Source organism: Leptodactylus fuscus, chromosome 1 (assembly GCF_031893055.1).
Source record: "Leptodactylus fuscus isolate aLepFus1 chromosome 1, aLepFus1.hap2, whole genome shotgun sequence".
NCBI classification, from domain to species: Eukaryota; Metazoa; Chordata; class Amphibia; order Anura; family Leptodactylidae; genus Leptodactylus; species Leptodactylus fuscus.
In genome coordinates, this window is record NC_134265.1 from 345973663 (window position 1) to 345988513 (window position 14851).

The following is a 14851-nucleotide window of genomic DNA, read 5'->3' on the forward strand; positions in this document are numbered from 1 at the left end:
TGTCATGAGACAAGCTGATAAGATCTTCCTTTGTGCAGTGCTATTTGAAAGTTAATAGCTGCCTTCATTTTAATTCTGGAGAAGGTGCAGACATTAGATTTAGAACATGTTGTCTTCATTGTCCAAATCCTCTATATAGGTAATGTGTTTTTCGGGCCGAGCAGTCTGGGAACGAGCTGGTGCAGCACTGACAACCTGGGTGAATATGGCAAGAGCCTGAGATGTAGGGTGAATGAATCCCCAAATTATTTGGGGAATTTCCACTCAGAAACTGGCACTATATGGCAGTATCAAGACTTGAGTGTACTTGTAACCCCAATATATTCTTTGAATTCCCAGTCAGAAACTGGCACTATATGGCAGTGGCAGGACTTGAGTGTATTTGTAACCCCAATATACTCTTTGAATTCCCAGTCAGAAACTGGCACTATATGGCAGTGGCAGGACTTGAGTGTATTTGTAACCCCAATATATTCTTTGAATTCCCAGTCAGAAACTGGCACTATATGGCAGTGGCAAGACTTGAGTGTATTTGTAACCCCAATATATTCTTTGAATTGCCAGTCAGAAACTGGCACTATATGGCAGTAGCAAACATAGTGGGTGTATATAGCCCCAATTCTATTGCTAGGGGACTTGCAGTGTATTTCTGGGGTGAAGGTGGGGGGGCACACCATTGGAACGGGGATCGGGGGTGTGTATATAGAGTATACGGGAATACACTGTCTGTGTATTCCATTCAGGATCCGGGGAAAGCTGGGTTGCGGCGATTGAGCCCGTCAGTGCCACGTTACACTGGCAAGCTTCTCCCTGGAATTTAGCTCTTACAAGAGCTGTTGGTTGTCTTCTCCTTCCTATCCTAGCCTGTCCCTGCCTACCCAGAATCTAAACATCCGTCCCCGGTGAATTGCAAGCTCAGAATGACGCGAACCTGGGCGGCGCTGTTCTTTTAAATCAAAGGTCACATGTTTTCAGCAGCCAATGGGTTTTTCCTACTTTTTTCAACGTCACCGGTGTCGTAGTTCCTGTCCCACCTACCCTGCGCTGCTATTGGAGCAAAAAAGGCGCCAGGGAAGTTGGGCGAGGAATCGAGTAATGGCGCACTTTACCACGCGGTGTTCGATTCGATTCGAACATGGCGAACAGCCTAATATCCGATCGAACATGTGTTCGATAGAACACTGTTCGCTCATCTCTAGTTTTCACTTCACAGGTGCGCCCTGTCAGGTTTAATCAGTGGGATTTCTTGCCTTATAAATGGGGTTGGGACCATCAGTTGTGTTGTGCAGATGTCAGGTGGATACACAGCTGATAGTCCTACTGAATAGACTGTTAGATTTTGTATTATGTCAAGGAATAATATCTTTATAAATGATCTGGACGATGGAATTATTGGGGAACTCATAAAATTTGCAGATGATACGAAGATAGGAGGAATAGCCAACACTAGAGAGGAGAGAGAGTATATTCAAAAGGACTTAGACACACTGGAACAATGGGCTGAGGCCAACAAAATGGTATTTAATAGAGATGAGCGAACACTAAAATGTTCGAGGTTCGAAATTCGATTCGAACAGCCGCTCACTGTTCGAGTGTTCGAATGGGTTTCGAACCCCATTATAGTCTATGGGGAACATAAACTCGTTAAGGGGGAAACCCAAATTCGTGTCTGGAGGGTCACCAAGTCCACTATGACACCCCAGGAAATGATACCAACACCCTGGAATGACACTGGGACAGCAGGGGAAGCATGTCTGGGGGCATAAAAGTCACTTTATTTCATGGAAATCCCTGTCAGTTTGCGATTTTCGCAAGCTAACTTTTCCCCATAGAAATGCATTGGCCAGTGCTGATTGGCCAGAGTACGGAACTCGACCAATCAGCGCTGGCTCTGCTGGAGGAGGCGGAGTCTAAGATCGCTCCACACCAGTCTCCATTCAGGTCCGACCTTAGACTCCGCCTCCTCCGGCAGAGCCAGCGCTGATTGGCCGAAGGCTGGCCAATGCATTCCTATGCGAATGCAGACTTAGCAGTGCTGAGTCAGTTTTGCTCAACTACACATCTGATGCACACTCGGCACTGCTACATCAGATGTAGCAATCTGATGTAGCAGAGCCGAGGGTGCACTAGAACCCCTGTGCAAACTCAGTTCACGCTAATAGAATGCATTGGCCAGCGCTGATTGGCCAATGCATTCTATTAGCCCGATGAAGTAGAGCTGAATGTGTGTGCTAAGCACACACATTCAGCACTGCTTCATCACGCCAATACAATGCATTAGCCAGTGCTGATTGGCCAGAGTACGGAATTCGGCCAATCAGCGCTGGCTCTGCCGGAGGAGGCGGAGTCTAAGGTCGGACCTGAATGGAGACTGGTGTGGAGCGATCTTAGACTCCGCCTCCTCCAGCAGAGCCAGCGCTGATTGGCCGAATTCCGTACTCTGGCCAATCAGCACTGGCTAATGCATTGTATTGGCGTGATGAAGCAGTGCTGAATGTGTGTGCTTAGCACACACATTCAGCTCTACTTCATCGGGCTAATAGAATGCATTGGCCAATCAGCGCTGGCCAATGCATTCTATTAGCTTGATGAAGCAGAGTGTGCACAAGGGTTCAAGCGCACCTTCGGCTCTGATGTAGCAGAGCCGAGGGTGCACAAGGGTTCAAGTGCACCCTCGGCTCTCCTACATCAGAGCCGAGGGTGCGCTTGAACCCTTGTGCAGCCTCAGCTCTGCTACATCAGAGCCGAGGGTGCGCTTGAACCCTTGTGCACACTCTGCTTCATCAAGCTAATAGAATGCATTGGCCAGCACTGATTGGCCAGAGTACGGAATTCGGCCAATCAGCGCTGGCCAATGCATCCCTATGGGAAAAAGTTTATCTCACAAAAATCACAATTACACACCCGATAGAGCCCCAAAAAGTTATTTTTAATAACATTCCCCCCTAAATAAAGGTTATCCCTAGCTATCCCTGCCTGTACAGCTATCCCTGTCTCATAGTCACAAAGTTCACATTCTCATATGACCCGGATTTGAAATCCACTATTCGTCTAAAATGGAGGTCACCTGATTTCGGCAGCCAATGACTTTTTCCAATTTTTTTCAATGCCCCCAGTGTCGTAGTTCCTGTCCCACCTCCCCTGCGCTGTTATTGGTGCAAAAAAGGCGCCAGGGAAGGTGGGAGGGGAATCGAATTTTGGCGCACTTTACCACGCGGTGTTCGATTCGATTCGAACATGGCAAACACCCTGATATCCGATCGAACATGTGTTCGATAGAACACTGTTCGCTCATCTCTAGTATTTAACAGGGACAAATGCAAAGTTCTACATCTGGGTAACAGAAATGTAAAAAACATATATAATATGGGAGGAATAGAACTAAGTGATAGCATAGGGGAAAAGGACTTGGGCATAATAGTAGATCACAAATTCAACATGAGCCAACAGTGCGGTGCTGCTGCAAAAAAGGCTAATAAAATTCTGGGATGTATTAAGACAAGCATTGAATCTAGATCAAGAGAGGTCATTATTCCGCTCTACTCTTCCCTGGTCAGACCACACCTGGAATACTGTGTACAGTTCTGGGCGCCTCAATTCAAGAAAGACATCGATATATTGGAGCAAGTCCAGAGAAGAGCAACCAAAATGGTGGAAGGTCTGCAAACCATGTCCTATGAGGAGCGGCTAAAAGAACTGGGATTGTTTAGTTTGCAGACGAGAAGGCTGAGGGGAGATTTAATAGCAGTCTACAAATATCTGAAAGGTAGTCACCGTGCAGAGGGATCTCCCCTATTCTCATTAGCACAAGGAAGTACAAGAAGCAATGGGATGAAACTAAAGGGAAAGAGATACAGATTAGACATTAGGAAAAACTTTCTGACAGTGAGGGTAGTGAGAGAGTGGAATAGGCTGCCACGGGAGGTGGTGGGCGCTCCATCAATGGAAATCTTCAAGCGGAATCTGGATAAACATATAGCTGGGATGATTTAGGAAAACCTGCACTTGCAGGGGGTTGGACCCGATGGCCCTTGAGGTCCCTTCCAACTCTACCATAAGAAAAAAAAAAAAAAAATAAGCAGCTAAGTAAAGAAAAACGAGTGGCCATCATTACTTTAAGAAATGAAGGTCAGTCAGTCCGAAAAAATGGGAAAACTTTGAAAGTGTCCCCAAGTGTAGTTGCAAAAACCATCAAGTGCTACAAAGAAACTGTCTCACATGAGGACCACCCCAGGAAAGGAAGACCAAGAGTCACCTCTGCTGCAGAGGATAAGTTCATCCTAGTCACCAGCCTCAGAAATCGCAGGTTAACAGCAGCTCAGATTAGAGACCAGGTCAATGCCACACAGAGTTCTAGCAGCAGACACATCTCTACAACTGGTAAGAGGAGACTTTGTGCAGCAGCCGGCCTTCATGGTAAAATAGCTGCTAGAAAACCTCTGCTAAGGACAGGCAACAAGCAGAAGAGACTTGTGTGGGCTAAAGAACACAAGGAATGGACATTAGACCAGTGGAAATCTGTGCTTTGGTCTGATGAGTAGAGATGAGCGAACATTAAAATGTCCGAGGTTCGAAATCCGATTTGAACAGCCACACACTGTTCAACTGTTCGAACGGATTTCGAACCCCGTTATAGTCTATGGGGGGAAATGCTTGTTTCAGGGGTAGGCAAAATTCGATAAAATTTTACTTACCTAGTCCACAAGTGACGGTCGGGCTGGATCCTCCTTGAAGTCTTCTCGCAGCGCAGGGTCCCCGCGTCTTCTTCCAGCTGTAATTCACTCTGCCTAGGCAGAGTGAATTACAGCCAGAAGATGCCGCGGGGACGCCGCACGGAGAAGACATCTAAAGGTAAGAGAAGAACCAGCGTTGATTGGCAGAATGTATAGTATTCTGCCAATCAACGCTGGTTCTGCATCAAACCTTCAACTTCGAACAGCTTGTAGTGTTCGATCGAATACCGTAGTATTCGATCAAACACCTACTTGATCAAACACTACTCGCTCATCTCTAGTACTGAAGAGTCCAAATTTGAGATCTTTGTTTCCAACCACCATGTCTTTGTGCGACGCAGAAAAGGTGAACGGATGGACTCTACATGTCTGGTTCCCACTGTGAAGCATGGAGGAGGAGGTGTGATGGTGTGGGGGTGCTTTGCTGGTGACACTGTTGGGGATTTATTCAAAATTGAAGGAATACTGAACCAGCATGGCTACCACAGCATCTTGCAGCGGCATGCTATTCCATCCGGTTTGTGTTTAGTTGGACCATCATTTATTTTTCAACAGGACAATGACACCAAACACCTCCAGGCTGTGTAAGGGCTATTTGACCAAGAAGGAGAGTGATGGGGTGCTACGCTAGATGACCTGGCCTCCAGAGTCACTAGACCTGAACCCAATCGAGAAGGTTTGGGGTGAGCTGGATCGCAGAGTGAAGGCAAAAGGGCCAACAAGTGCTAAGCATCTCTGGGAAATCCTTCAAGACTGTTGTAAGACCATTTCAGGTCACTACCCCTTAAAGCTCATCAAGAGAATGCCAATAGTGTCCAAAGCAATAATCAAAGCAAAAGGTGGCTATTTTGAAGAACCTAGAATATAAGACAGATTTCCAGTTGTGTCACACTTTTTTGTTAAGTATATAATTCCACATGTGTTACTTCATAGTTTTGATACCTTCAGTGTGAATCTAAAATTTTCATAGTCATCACAATACAGAAAACTCTTTGAATGAAAAGGTGTGTCCAAACTTTTGGTCTGTACTGTATGTATAACTGAAGGAAAGATGGAAGTTCTGGTATGGGTGCTGTAACTCCTAGTCCTGTGAGAATATAAATCTTATATTCTCACATGCATGACTAGGAGTAACATAATATAATAATAACAATTCTCGATCAATCCGAACAAGTTTTGTCCAAAATGAACTGGAGGGCTGATCCTCACAAATATTCTTCTAAACAAATCTCAATGGGTTTGCCCATCTCTATTTGCAAATATTCATACCCGGACAGGATAAAGGGATTTACAACCATAAAGGTACAAAATTTAACAAAAAGTTACCTTCATTCTCTGTTTTTGATTGCCTTTGAGGTGTCCGGGCCTAAGAATTGTGGCATCATGTAGAGCGTGTGCCATGGCATAGACAGCTTTGTAGACATGATAAGTGGTTCCAAATTCATTGGTGTAGTAACGCTTGCTGCCAATATCACTTATCTTTACGTTCTTGCTGCAATTGTAGAGGTTGATTCCATAAGATTCTTTCACAAGTATGTTTAAAATAATGTCGGAAGTTAAACACTTTAAGTAAATGGCAAGAATATGCTGCAGTAAAGTATCGCTGGGGCGATTTACAAGACCAATCTCGTCCAAGAATTTCTTCAGATAAGGGATCTTTTTTGTAGGCAGTGAAAATAGAAGACTACCTTGGAAAGATGTTATATATTTTATTAAAGATAGAAGTTGGCCAACTGACCCTGCCGATACGATGAAAAGTTTCTCGAGGCCACCAGTACATACTCTTTCAATTGACTTTATTGTCATCAGTGAAATTGTACCACAAAGTACAATAATTTTTGATGTTGCCTTATTAAAAATCTCTCTGCTCTTATATAAAGTTATGTCTTCGTGCTCTGCATCATCCGCTGCTACTTTAAGGATGAACTCAATACAGATATCGTGAACTTTGGTTTGCTTCTTTAATTCTTCACTTTGTGCATGTCCTCCATCATCGTCAGATGCAACAACACCAATCCACGTCCAACCAAAATATCGGAGAAGCTTAACTATTGCTAGAGACTGTGTGTGGTCACTGGGAAGTGTTTGGAAGAAAGACGGATACTTGTTCTTATTGGTTAGAATAGAATCCGTGGCACCGTAACTGATCTAAGAAGAAGTTTACAAAGAAGGAAGACAAAAGCAGACATAATCATCTATCAGACAAAAAAGGTCCATACATAATTTCGTATACTGTGACAAAACAGGAGCAATATATTTAATTGCCATTTCCTATAAGTCACTAATATAAGGTATACAGTGAAGAAAAAAAATGTGGCTGCTGTTTATTTATCCATTTAATATTACTTAGGGTTGAGCGCAGGGGTGAACCTGGGCTTTCTGCCACCTGAAGCGGACGTCAGAAAGCTGCCTCCCCCCCCCTCGGAGGAGGGGCGGAGCTGAGGGGGGCGGGGTTGCAAGAAAGCGGCGGGGCCAAGAGGAAGGGGGCGGGGCCGAGCAGAGCGAGCGGCGTTAGAAGGCAGAGAGCAGGCAGGGAGAGGACCTGTTCTCTGGCTGAGTGTGAGGGGCGGCCGCTGGAGCAGCACTGCGTCCCTCAGGGCCGCTCCAATCCACCACTCGCTTCCCGTGTTGGGTTGCCGACACGGTGACGCTAAGCCAGTCCAGGACAGCTTGTCCTGGACTGGCTTAGGTCGGCAAAATGCCGCCCTCCCGAGGCCCTGGTATAGCGCCGCCTGAAGCGGTTGCTTCAGATCGCCTCATGGGAGGTACGGCGCTGGTTGAGCGATCGAGATTGGAAAAGATCGGATTACGATCGGCGATCGATCGGAAATCGGATTTTAAAATCGATCCTGAAATCTCAGGATCGGCTCAACCCTAATATTACTATAATAAGGGATACATACCTGGGAATATCCATAAACATTCAACATTTCTATAATGTGTAAAGATGTTTTTGAAGACTGATCTCCGATGACACCCACCAGTTTGTCTTTATTCAGACAGGAATAGTTAGGAACTATGTCCTGAGGACCAGATAAAATCTGTAGCACATTCTCTATGGCTAGATTTATACTGTTACAGGAATCTGTCACATGGTATCCAAGAGTTACATTCGGTAAAATATTTGGATTTCTATTAATTTCATCTATGGCAAAAATAAAAGCCAAAATATGTCTGTAAAATGACGGTAGAGGACTGTAAGGAATTGAACGAGGACAGTTAGTCAACAATGAAATTAGATCCATTACACAAATAATATTTCATATGAAGAAGCAACTGGATTCCATTCAATGGTGAAAAGACCAAACAGACTGTGTAGAGTTTTGCATAATAGATTATCTTCAGCGTAACTGCGTAACTTGAGGAAGTACAGAGGTGTAATCGCACTCGAGCACACGAGCCTTAGTGGGCCTATATGCCCTGTCATAACTTTAAAGGTTCATAGTGGTCCCATCTACCACTAGGTCCATAAGCCATGAAGTGCCTAATGTTTTGCATGGTCACATGGTCAGGGTCACAATGTATGACATACTCAAAGTATCATTTAGGCAATCAATAATTTACAAATGTAGAAAAGTTTAAAATTGACACAATGCGTTTAAAAACACTAGTGTACAAAATGCTATTGTCCCAAGAAGCTGGCAGTGGATCCACTGTGTCACCCAAACAGTATGACTTTGAGCCACTCCTAAAGGTTTTGTCCAAATGGTCTCTCTATACAAGATGCAGATTTTACTTTAAGGAGGCCATCAGATTTCTATCTCTTGGAGTGGCCAAGAGACATCGGTGGAAAGCAGAGAAGCATCAGGCAGGAGATTAGTCATGTATGGGCCAAGTTTAGGGCTGGCAGTGCACACACAGAAATAAAGGACATACAGAAGGTCAGGTCCAGAGGTGAGGAAACAAGCCGGGGTAATCAGCAGAGTCAAAAACATGTAGTGTAAGGATTGGAGTCAGGGTCAGGCAGTGCAAAGAGACACAGCTGGGAAAGCAACACTGTGCAACTAATGACACAAGGGGTCGTAGGCCCTGCAGCTATAACTATGCTGTAATATCTGAGATGAGGCAGACCAATGCACTTCCTAATTGAAGTGCGCCTACCACGGCTCCTAACCTTCTATCCGGCGGCTAGGATAAGGGGAGAGGAGGCCCTGAAAGTCCTAGGGACTGGAGTCACGGGGTCACACCTAAACAGAAAGCACAGTGTAAATGCAATGCAAAACAAAAGACTAAACAGCATGGAACCGGGGAGGACCACAAGTCCCAGCAAGACACAGAAGAGAAGGCGAGGTCAGACGAGCAAGAAGTCGAGCCAGGAGCTATAATAAAGGTACCAAATCAAAAGACAAGGGATAGTCAAAATACAAGCCGGGTATAAAAACCAAGAAACAGACCGAATACAAACAGACAGGGAATCAGACTGAGCAGGGGAAACAGGAAACACAAGTAAATGGCTGGCAAGGATCCATGCCTGGGTGGGGTTAAAATAGCAGCAGAGAAACACACCTGATGGCTAATGACATGGAGACTGAAGGCAAGGAAAAGATTAACCCTTAATGACCTAAGCACACCCAATAGAACTCCTAACACGTCTCCCAGGGAGACGCCGCACAGCAAGGAGACCGCGGCGACTCCGTATCCTGACAGGTAGCATGGATAAGGTCAAATAACAAACAGGGGTAAGTGCACAACATACTAGGAACATTTGCTCAGGTGTCCTATAACACTTTAATATGCAGCAAAAGGCACCACATGCATCCTTAGGTCAGCAGTGCGGCAGCAAACATAGCAGTGAGGACAACAGGAACAAAAAGAGTTATCATATATACTCGAGTATAAGCCGACCCGAATATAAGCCCATCCCCCCTAATTTTACCACAGAAAACTGGGAAAACTTATTGACTCGAGTATAAGCCGAGGGGGGAAATGCAGCAGCTACTGGAAAATTTCAAAAATTAAAATGGTCTGATTTTTTGGGTGCAGTAGATGCTGGGGAAGGGGAGGGGGTGTTTTGGTTGTCTGTCTTCCCCTTGCCTGAGCTTGAGGACTGGGTTTTTTCTTCCCCCACTTGTAATTCAGTCTGGCTGAATATAGGGGATCTGCGGTACTCCTATTAACCCCTTCCTGATGGAACAGGAGCACTGCAGATCCCCTATATTCAGTAGACACAGGGATACCTAATGTGTTTGTGTGTCACAGTCATTTTCTACTTTTATATATATTCTAGGGAAAGGAGGGATTTAAAACTTTTATTAACTTTATTTTTTTTATTATATTTTTTTAAAGCTTTTTTCCCCACTATTTTATGGGAGATTTTATACATTACTATTGCGGCTGCCCCCCCCCCCCCCCCCGCTTGACTTGAGTATAAGCCGAGGGGGGCTTTTTCAGCACAAAAACTGTGCTGAAAACTTTGGCTCATACTCGAGTATATACAGTAACTTGGCAAGTGTGCCTACTGAGAGAGGTAGGATGCTGGTGGCAAGATTAGCTCCATGGCAAAAAAGTAAGCAATTCGTAGCCCCAATACCTACTAAAATTTTTGTTTTGTTTTGTGCTAGAGAGAATTTAATATCGAGCTTGAGCTGTGGTGACAGGATAAATCAACCCCTCTATAGTTTTGATGGCAATTTTTAAGATGTAGCTCAGTAGCTGTCAGAGTGACGCTGGGTTCACACCAGCGTCCGGTCTCCGTTCTCAGGTTTCCGTCTTCTGCAGACAGAAGACGGAAACCTGACAGACCGTGTACGGCCGTGAGCGCCGGTGAGCGTTTTATGCTCTCTGCGGAGAAACCATTTTTTTTTAAAACCGGACACAAAGTCCTGAAGACTGAAAGACTATCAGGAATTCAGCAGTCACTTATTACTAGAAAACTAAAGTAGAGGGATGATCTTGAGGTGCATGTTGGGTGACAAGCATACACCTCAAGTCCGTGGGCTCACCTCACCGCAGCCTCTTCATAAATTTCTCAGTTCCTGCACCAGTTGGACCATTTATAAAGACTGGCATACAATGCACCAGTCTTAAAAATGTGCATCTATTTGTCTTTAGAAAAACTAGAGTGGAACTGTTGAAGAAGGCAGAGATGGCTGGGAGCAGAGACTGCGTCACCAGCTCAGCCACTGCTACTAGATATTAGAGGTGGTCTGAAATCTAGACAAGGACAAACAGAGCCAGATAAAGTGATGCATTGAGTTTAAACTTATGTTAGTCTAAGTTACAACTTTAAATAGGATTCTGGGGATGGGGTACCCTTTTAGGATGCAAAGTTTATTATACAACTACCGTATATACTCGAGTATAAGCCGACCCGAATATAAGCCGACCCTTCTAATTTTACCACAAAAAAATGGGAAAACATATTGACTTGAATATAAGCCGAGGGGGGGAAATGCAGCAGCTACTGGAAAATTTCAAAAATTAAAATGGCTGGAGTTTTTGGGTGCAGTAGGTGTTGGGTGCTGGGAAAGGGGAGGGGGTGTTTTGGTTGTCTGTCTGCCCCTTCCCTGAGCTTGAGGACTGGGGTTTTTCCCCCACTTGGAATTCAGCCTGGCTGAATATAGGGGATCTGCAGTGCACCTATTAACCCCTTACCGACGGAATAGGAGCACTGCAGGTCCCCTATATTTAGCCTGGCTATAGTCAGACTGAATTCCAAGTGGGGGGAAAAAAACCAGTGTCAGGGAAGGGGCAGTTAGATAACTTTTTTTCCAGCTACGGCGTTTACCGTACAGGAAAAATATTTTTATAGATTGGTAGAGCGGGCGTTTATTTAGTATTATTATTATTAGTTTATTTAGTATTAGTTTTATATGTGTTCTAAGGAAAGATTGCATTTATTAGACCCCCTAGGGGTCTTGAACCCCAGGGGGTCTGATCACTAATGCCATGCATTACAATGCTAATGCATTGCAATACATTGCAAAAATCGTCATTTCTTTTGTGGGCTGCATAGAGCAGCCTGCAAAAGAAAAGCACTGCAGCCTGGGAGCCTTTACCAAGGCGCAGAGGGAGATCCCCGGCCGCTGGAGCTGAAGGGGGGATCCCCGGCTGACTCGGCTGCCTGGATTTCCTTTCAGCGCTTCTGCCGGCCGCAGTTCCCCTTCAGATCCGACGGCCGAGGTCTTCCTTCAGGTACGCGCTCCTGCCGAGGATCGCCCCTTCAGCTGCGGCAGTCGGGGATCTCCCTCAGCGCTTCAGGGCCGCATTTGAGAGAGCGGTTGCGTATGCTCTCTCCTCTCTCCAGGGGCATGGCGACGCCTGCCGCTTCCCCGCAGTGGAGGGCATCTCCGCTCTAACTCCGCCATTACCACTGTAAGAGTTACAGTGGAGGTGCCGATTCTAATGGCGACCACTCTGGAGCAGAGCAGTCGCCATTATAGCTACAGACTACAGCTACCGTAGTTACAGACCCGGCATCCAGACACCGGGGCAGGTGCTGGGCCCGCAACATCGCCATGGTGGTGCTGTCCAATTCAAACTACAGAAGTACTTACGGTACTTCTGCTAGAAGGCCCTGGTACTTCTGCCAGGAGTGTGGAGATGCTGCGGCCCGGCACCCACCCCCGTGTCAGTATGCCAGGTCTGTAACTACAGTATTTAATGACCCGAATATAAGCCGAGGCGGACTCTTTCAGCACAAAAACTGTGCTGAAAAACTTGGCTTAGGCTGCATTCACATGGAGTTACGCCGTGCTTGTAAAAATCCTCATTCACTGCCATACACGCGATTGCTACGGTTAGGCTGCCGAACACTTCCCATTCACTTCAATGGGAGCCTCGCGTGTACGGCAGGCAATGAGTATTTTTACAAGCATGGCGTAGCTCCGTGTGAATGCAGCCTTATACTCGAGTATATACGGTATTTCCAAAGGTGTTCATAGCCTTTAATACTGGTGTGAGGATTACACAGGTTGTAAAATCACAGTTGGTGAAAGGGATAAGGTTTCGGCTTTAGTTTTACTTTTGCTAGGTACTGATGCCTGGATTTATATAACTAATAGACATTTATCTTCAGAATTTTATAATTCACTGTACTGAGATAATACAAAATTCCTACAAAAGCTGTAGGAAACAATGGAAAAAGTCAAGTTAACGGTATTAGCAACAGTTTACCTAACCCATTAAAAGTCATTTTAAACTTGGCTACATCCATATTTATCTAACAATAATACATTCAATAAAATGTACTGTGTAGTAGTATTGTACTTACATCATACAAGTTCTAAACAAGTTCATGTCGTAATAGTAATGTACAGTGAATATCCCACCAACGACCATATCTCCATCTTGGACATATCTTGTATTAAATAACGCAGAGCCTTTTTTGATAAAACAATGAGGTCCCGAGCTTAGTTTCTGGCATTGTGCTAATAAGAATTCTGTGATTACGATACCTGATATTATTTTTAGCAGAGAATGCACAGACATCTCTGCAGGTCGGTGACAAGTAATCCCATTACAGAAGACACGATGGCGTGTAGCGCAGATTACTGGATGGCTTGTACTAGGTCAGGCATCTATGAGATTTCTTATATAGTGTATATGTAGTAAGTGAGAGATTGCTACTTTGTATTATTAGTATAATTTTATCATTAAAAAAAACTAACTCCAAGGGGAATAAGACAAAAAGGAGTCATTGAAGAATAGAAAAACATATATCCATCTAAAGTATCTTCTATGTTTAGACTTAAAAAGGTTTGACAGCCCCAATTTCATTTTCCTATTTTGGGAATGGGTCAGCCATATGAAAAAAAAATCAATTTGAGGTTTGACAACCCATTTAACGATATACACGGAAGTCATTTTATATCAATCTTGACCTGAAACTGTTCTGAGCGGGGTCAAAGCAGCTATTTATTCCTGCAATCCTACTTTTTGTCAAGAAGGTAGACTACAGTGTATTTGGGTTTATTACTAGAGATGAGCGAACACTAAAATGTTCGAGGTTCGAATTCCAATTCGAACAGCCGCTCACTGTTCGAGTGTTCAAATGGGTTTCGAACCCCATTATAGTCTATGGGGAACATAATACTCGTTAAGGGGGAAACCCAAATCCGTCTCTGGAGGGTCACCAAGTCCACTATGACACCACAGAAAATGATGCCAACACCTCTGGAATGACACTGGAACAGCAGGGGAAGCATGTCTGGGGGCATCTAACACACCAAAGACCCTCTATTACCCCAAAATCACAGCCTAACAACTACACACTTTACACACTCAATACCACCTCTCAGACAGTAGGAAAACACCTTAAAACATGTGTATTTGGCACTTGGAGTGAGGAGAGCTTGTCACCAGCAGTGAATTTGGCCCTTGTAGTAAGTTGAGGTTGGCACCAACATTTGTTTTGAAAATCAGGGTGGATTGAGCCTCTAACCAGCAGAGTTTGGGCAAATTCATGGTGGAGGGAGCCTCTAAACACCCCAGTTTGGGCAAATTCATGGTGGAGGGAGCCTCTAAAAACCCCAGTTTGGACCAATTCATGATGGAGGGAGCCTCTAAAACCCCCAGTTTGGACCAATTCATGGTGGAGGGAGCATCTAAAAACCCCAGTTTGGGCAAATTCATGGTGGAGGGAGCCTCTAACCAGCAGAGTTGTGTGAAATCAGGGTGGAGGGAGCCTCTAACTAGCACAGTTGTGGGAAATTCATGGTGGAAGGAGCCTCTAACCAGCAGAGTTGTGTGAAATCAGGGTGGAGGGAGCCTCTAACCAGCAGAGTTGTGGGAAATCAGGGTGGAGGGAGCCTCTAACCAGCAGAGTTGTGGGAAATCAGGGTGGAGGGAGCCTAGTAGGAGCAGAATTGTGCAACGCTTATGGTGGATGAGTATGAGGATGAGGAGGAATTGGAGAGGTTGAGCACAGACATGGAGTTTCATGTTGGGGTGCTTTACACAGGTGGGCACGAAAATGAAGGCTCTATCCAGTGGTGGTTCATTTTTATCAAAGTGAGCCGGTCGGCACTCTCAGCTGACAGACGGGTGCGCTTGTCAGTGATGATGCCACCGGCTGCACTGAACACCCTCTCAGATAGGACGCTGGCGGCAGGACAGGACAGCACCTCCAAGGCATATAGGGCAAGTTCAAGCCACAGGTCCAACTTCGACACCCAATA

The 14851-nt window shown here is 45.1% G+C and overlaps 1 protein-coding gene and 2 long non-coding RNA genes across 3 annotated transcripts in view; 1 reads left to right on the forward strand and 2 right to left on the reverse strand.

Moving 5' to 3' along the window:
* The window catches only part of LOC142187851 (uncharacterized), a 474785-nt gene that overhangs the window by 131873 nt on the left and 328061 nt on the right, over positions 1 to 14851 (forward strand). The window lies entirely within an intron of this gene.
* The window catches only part of LOC142187840 (uncharacterized), a 324300-nt gene that overhangs the window by 67406 nt on the left and 242043 nt on the right, over positions 1 to 14851 (reverse strand). The gene's annotated exons all lie outside the window — the stretch shown is intronic.
* LOC142200477 (vomeronasal type-2 receptor 26-like) overlaps positions 1 to 14851 on the reverse strand; it is a 35327-nt gene that overhangs the window by 15750 nt on the left and 4726 nt on the right. Inside the window, exons 2-3 of the mRNA XM_075271280.1 lie at positions 7637 to 7928; positions 6060 to 6881 (exon numbers count right to left, since the gene is read on the reverse strand). Of these exons, the coding sequence (XP_075127381.1) occupies positions 6060 to 6881; positions 7637 to 7928 (1114 nt within the window). The remainder of the gene's footprint in view (positions 1 to 6059; positions 6882 to 7636; positions 7929 to 14851) is intronic.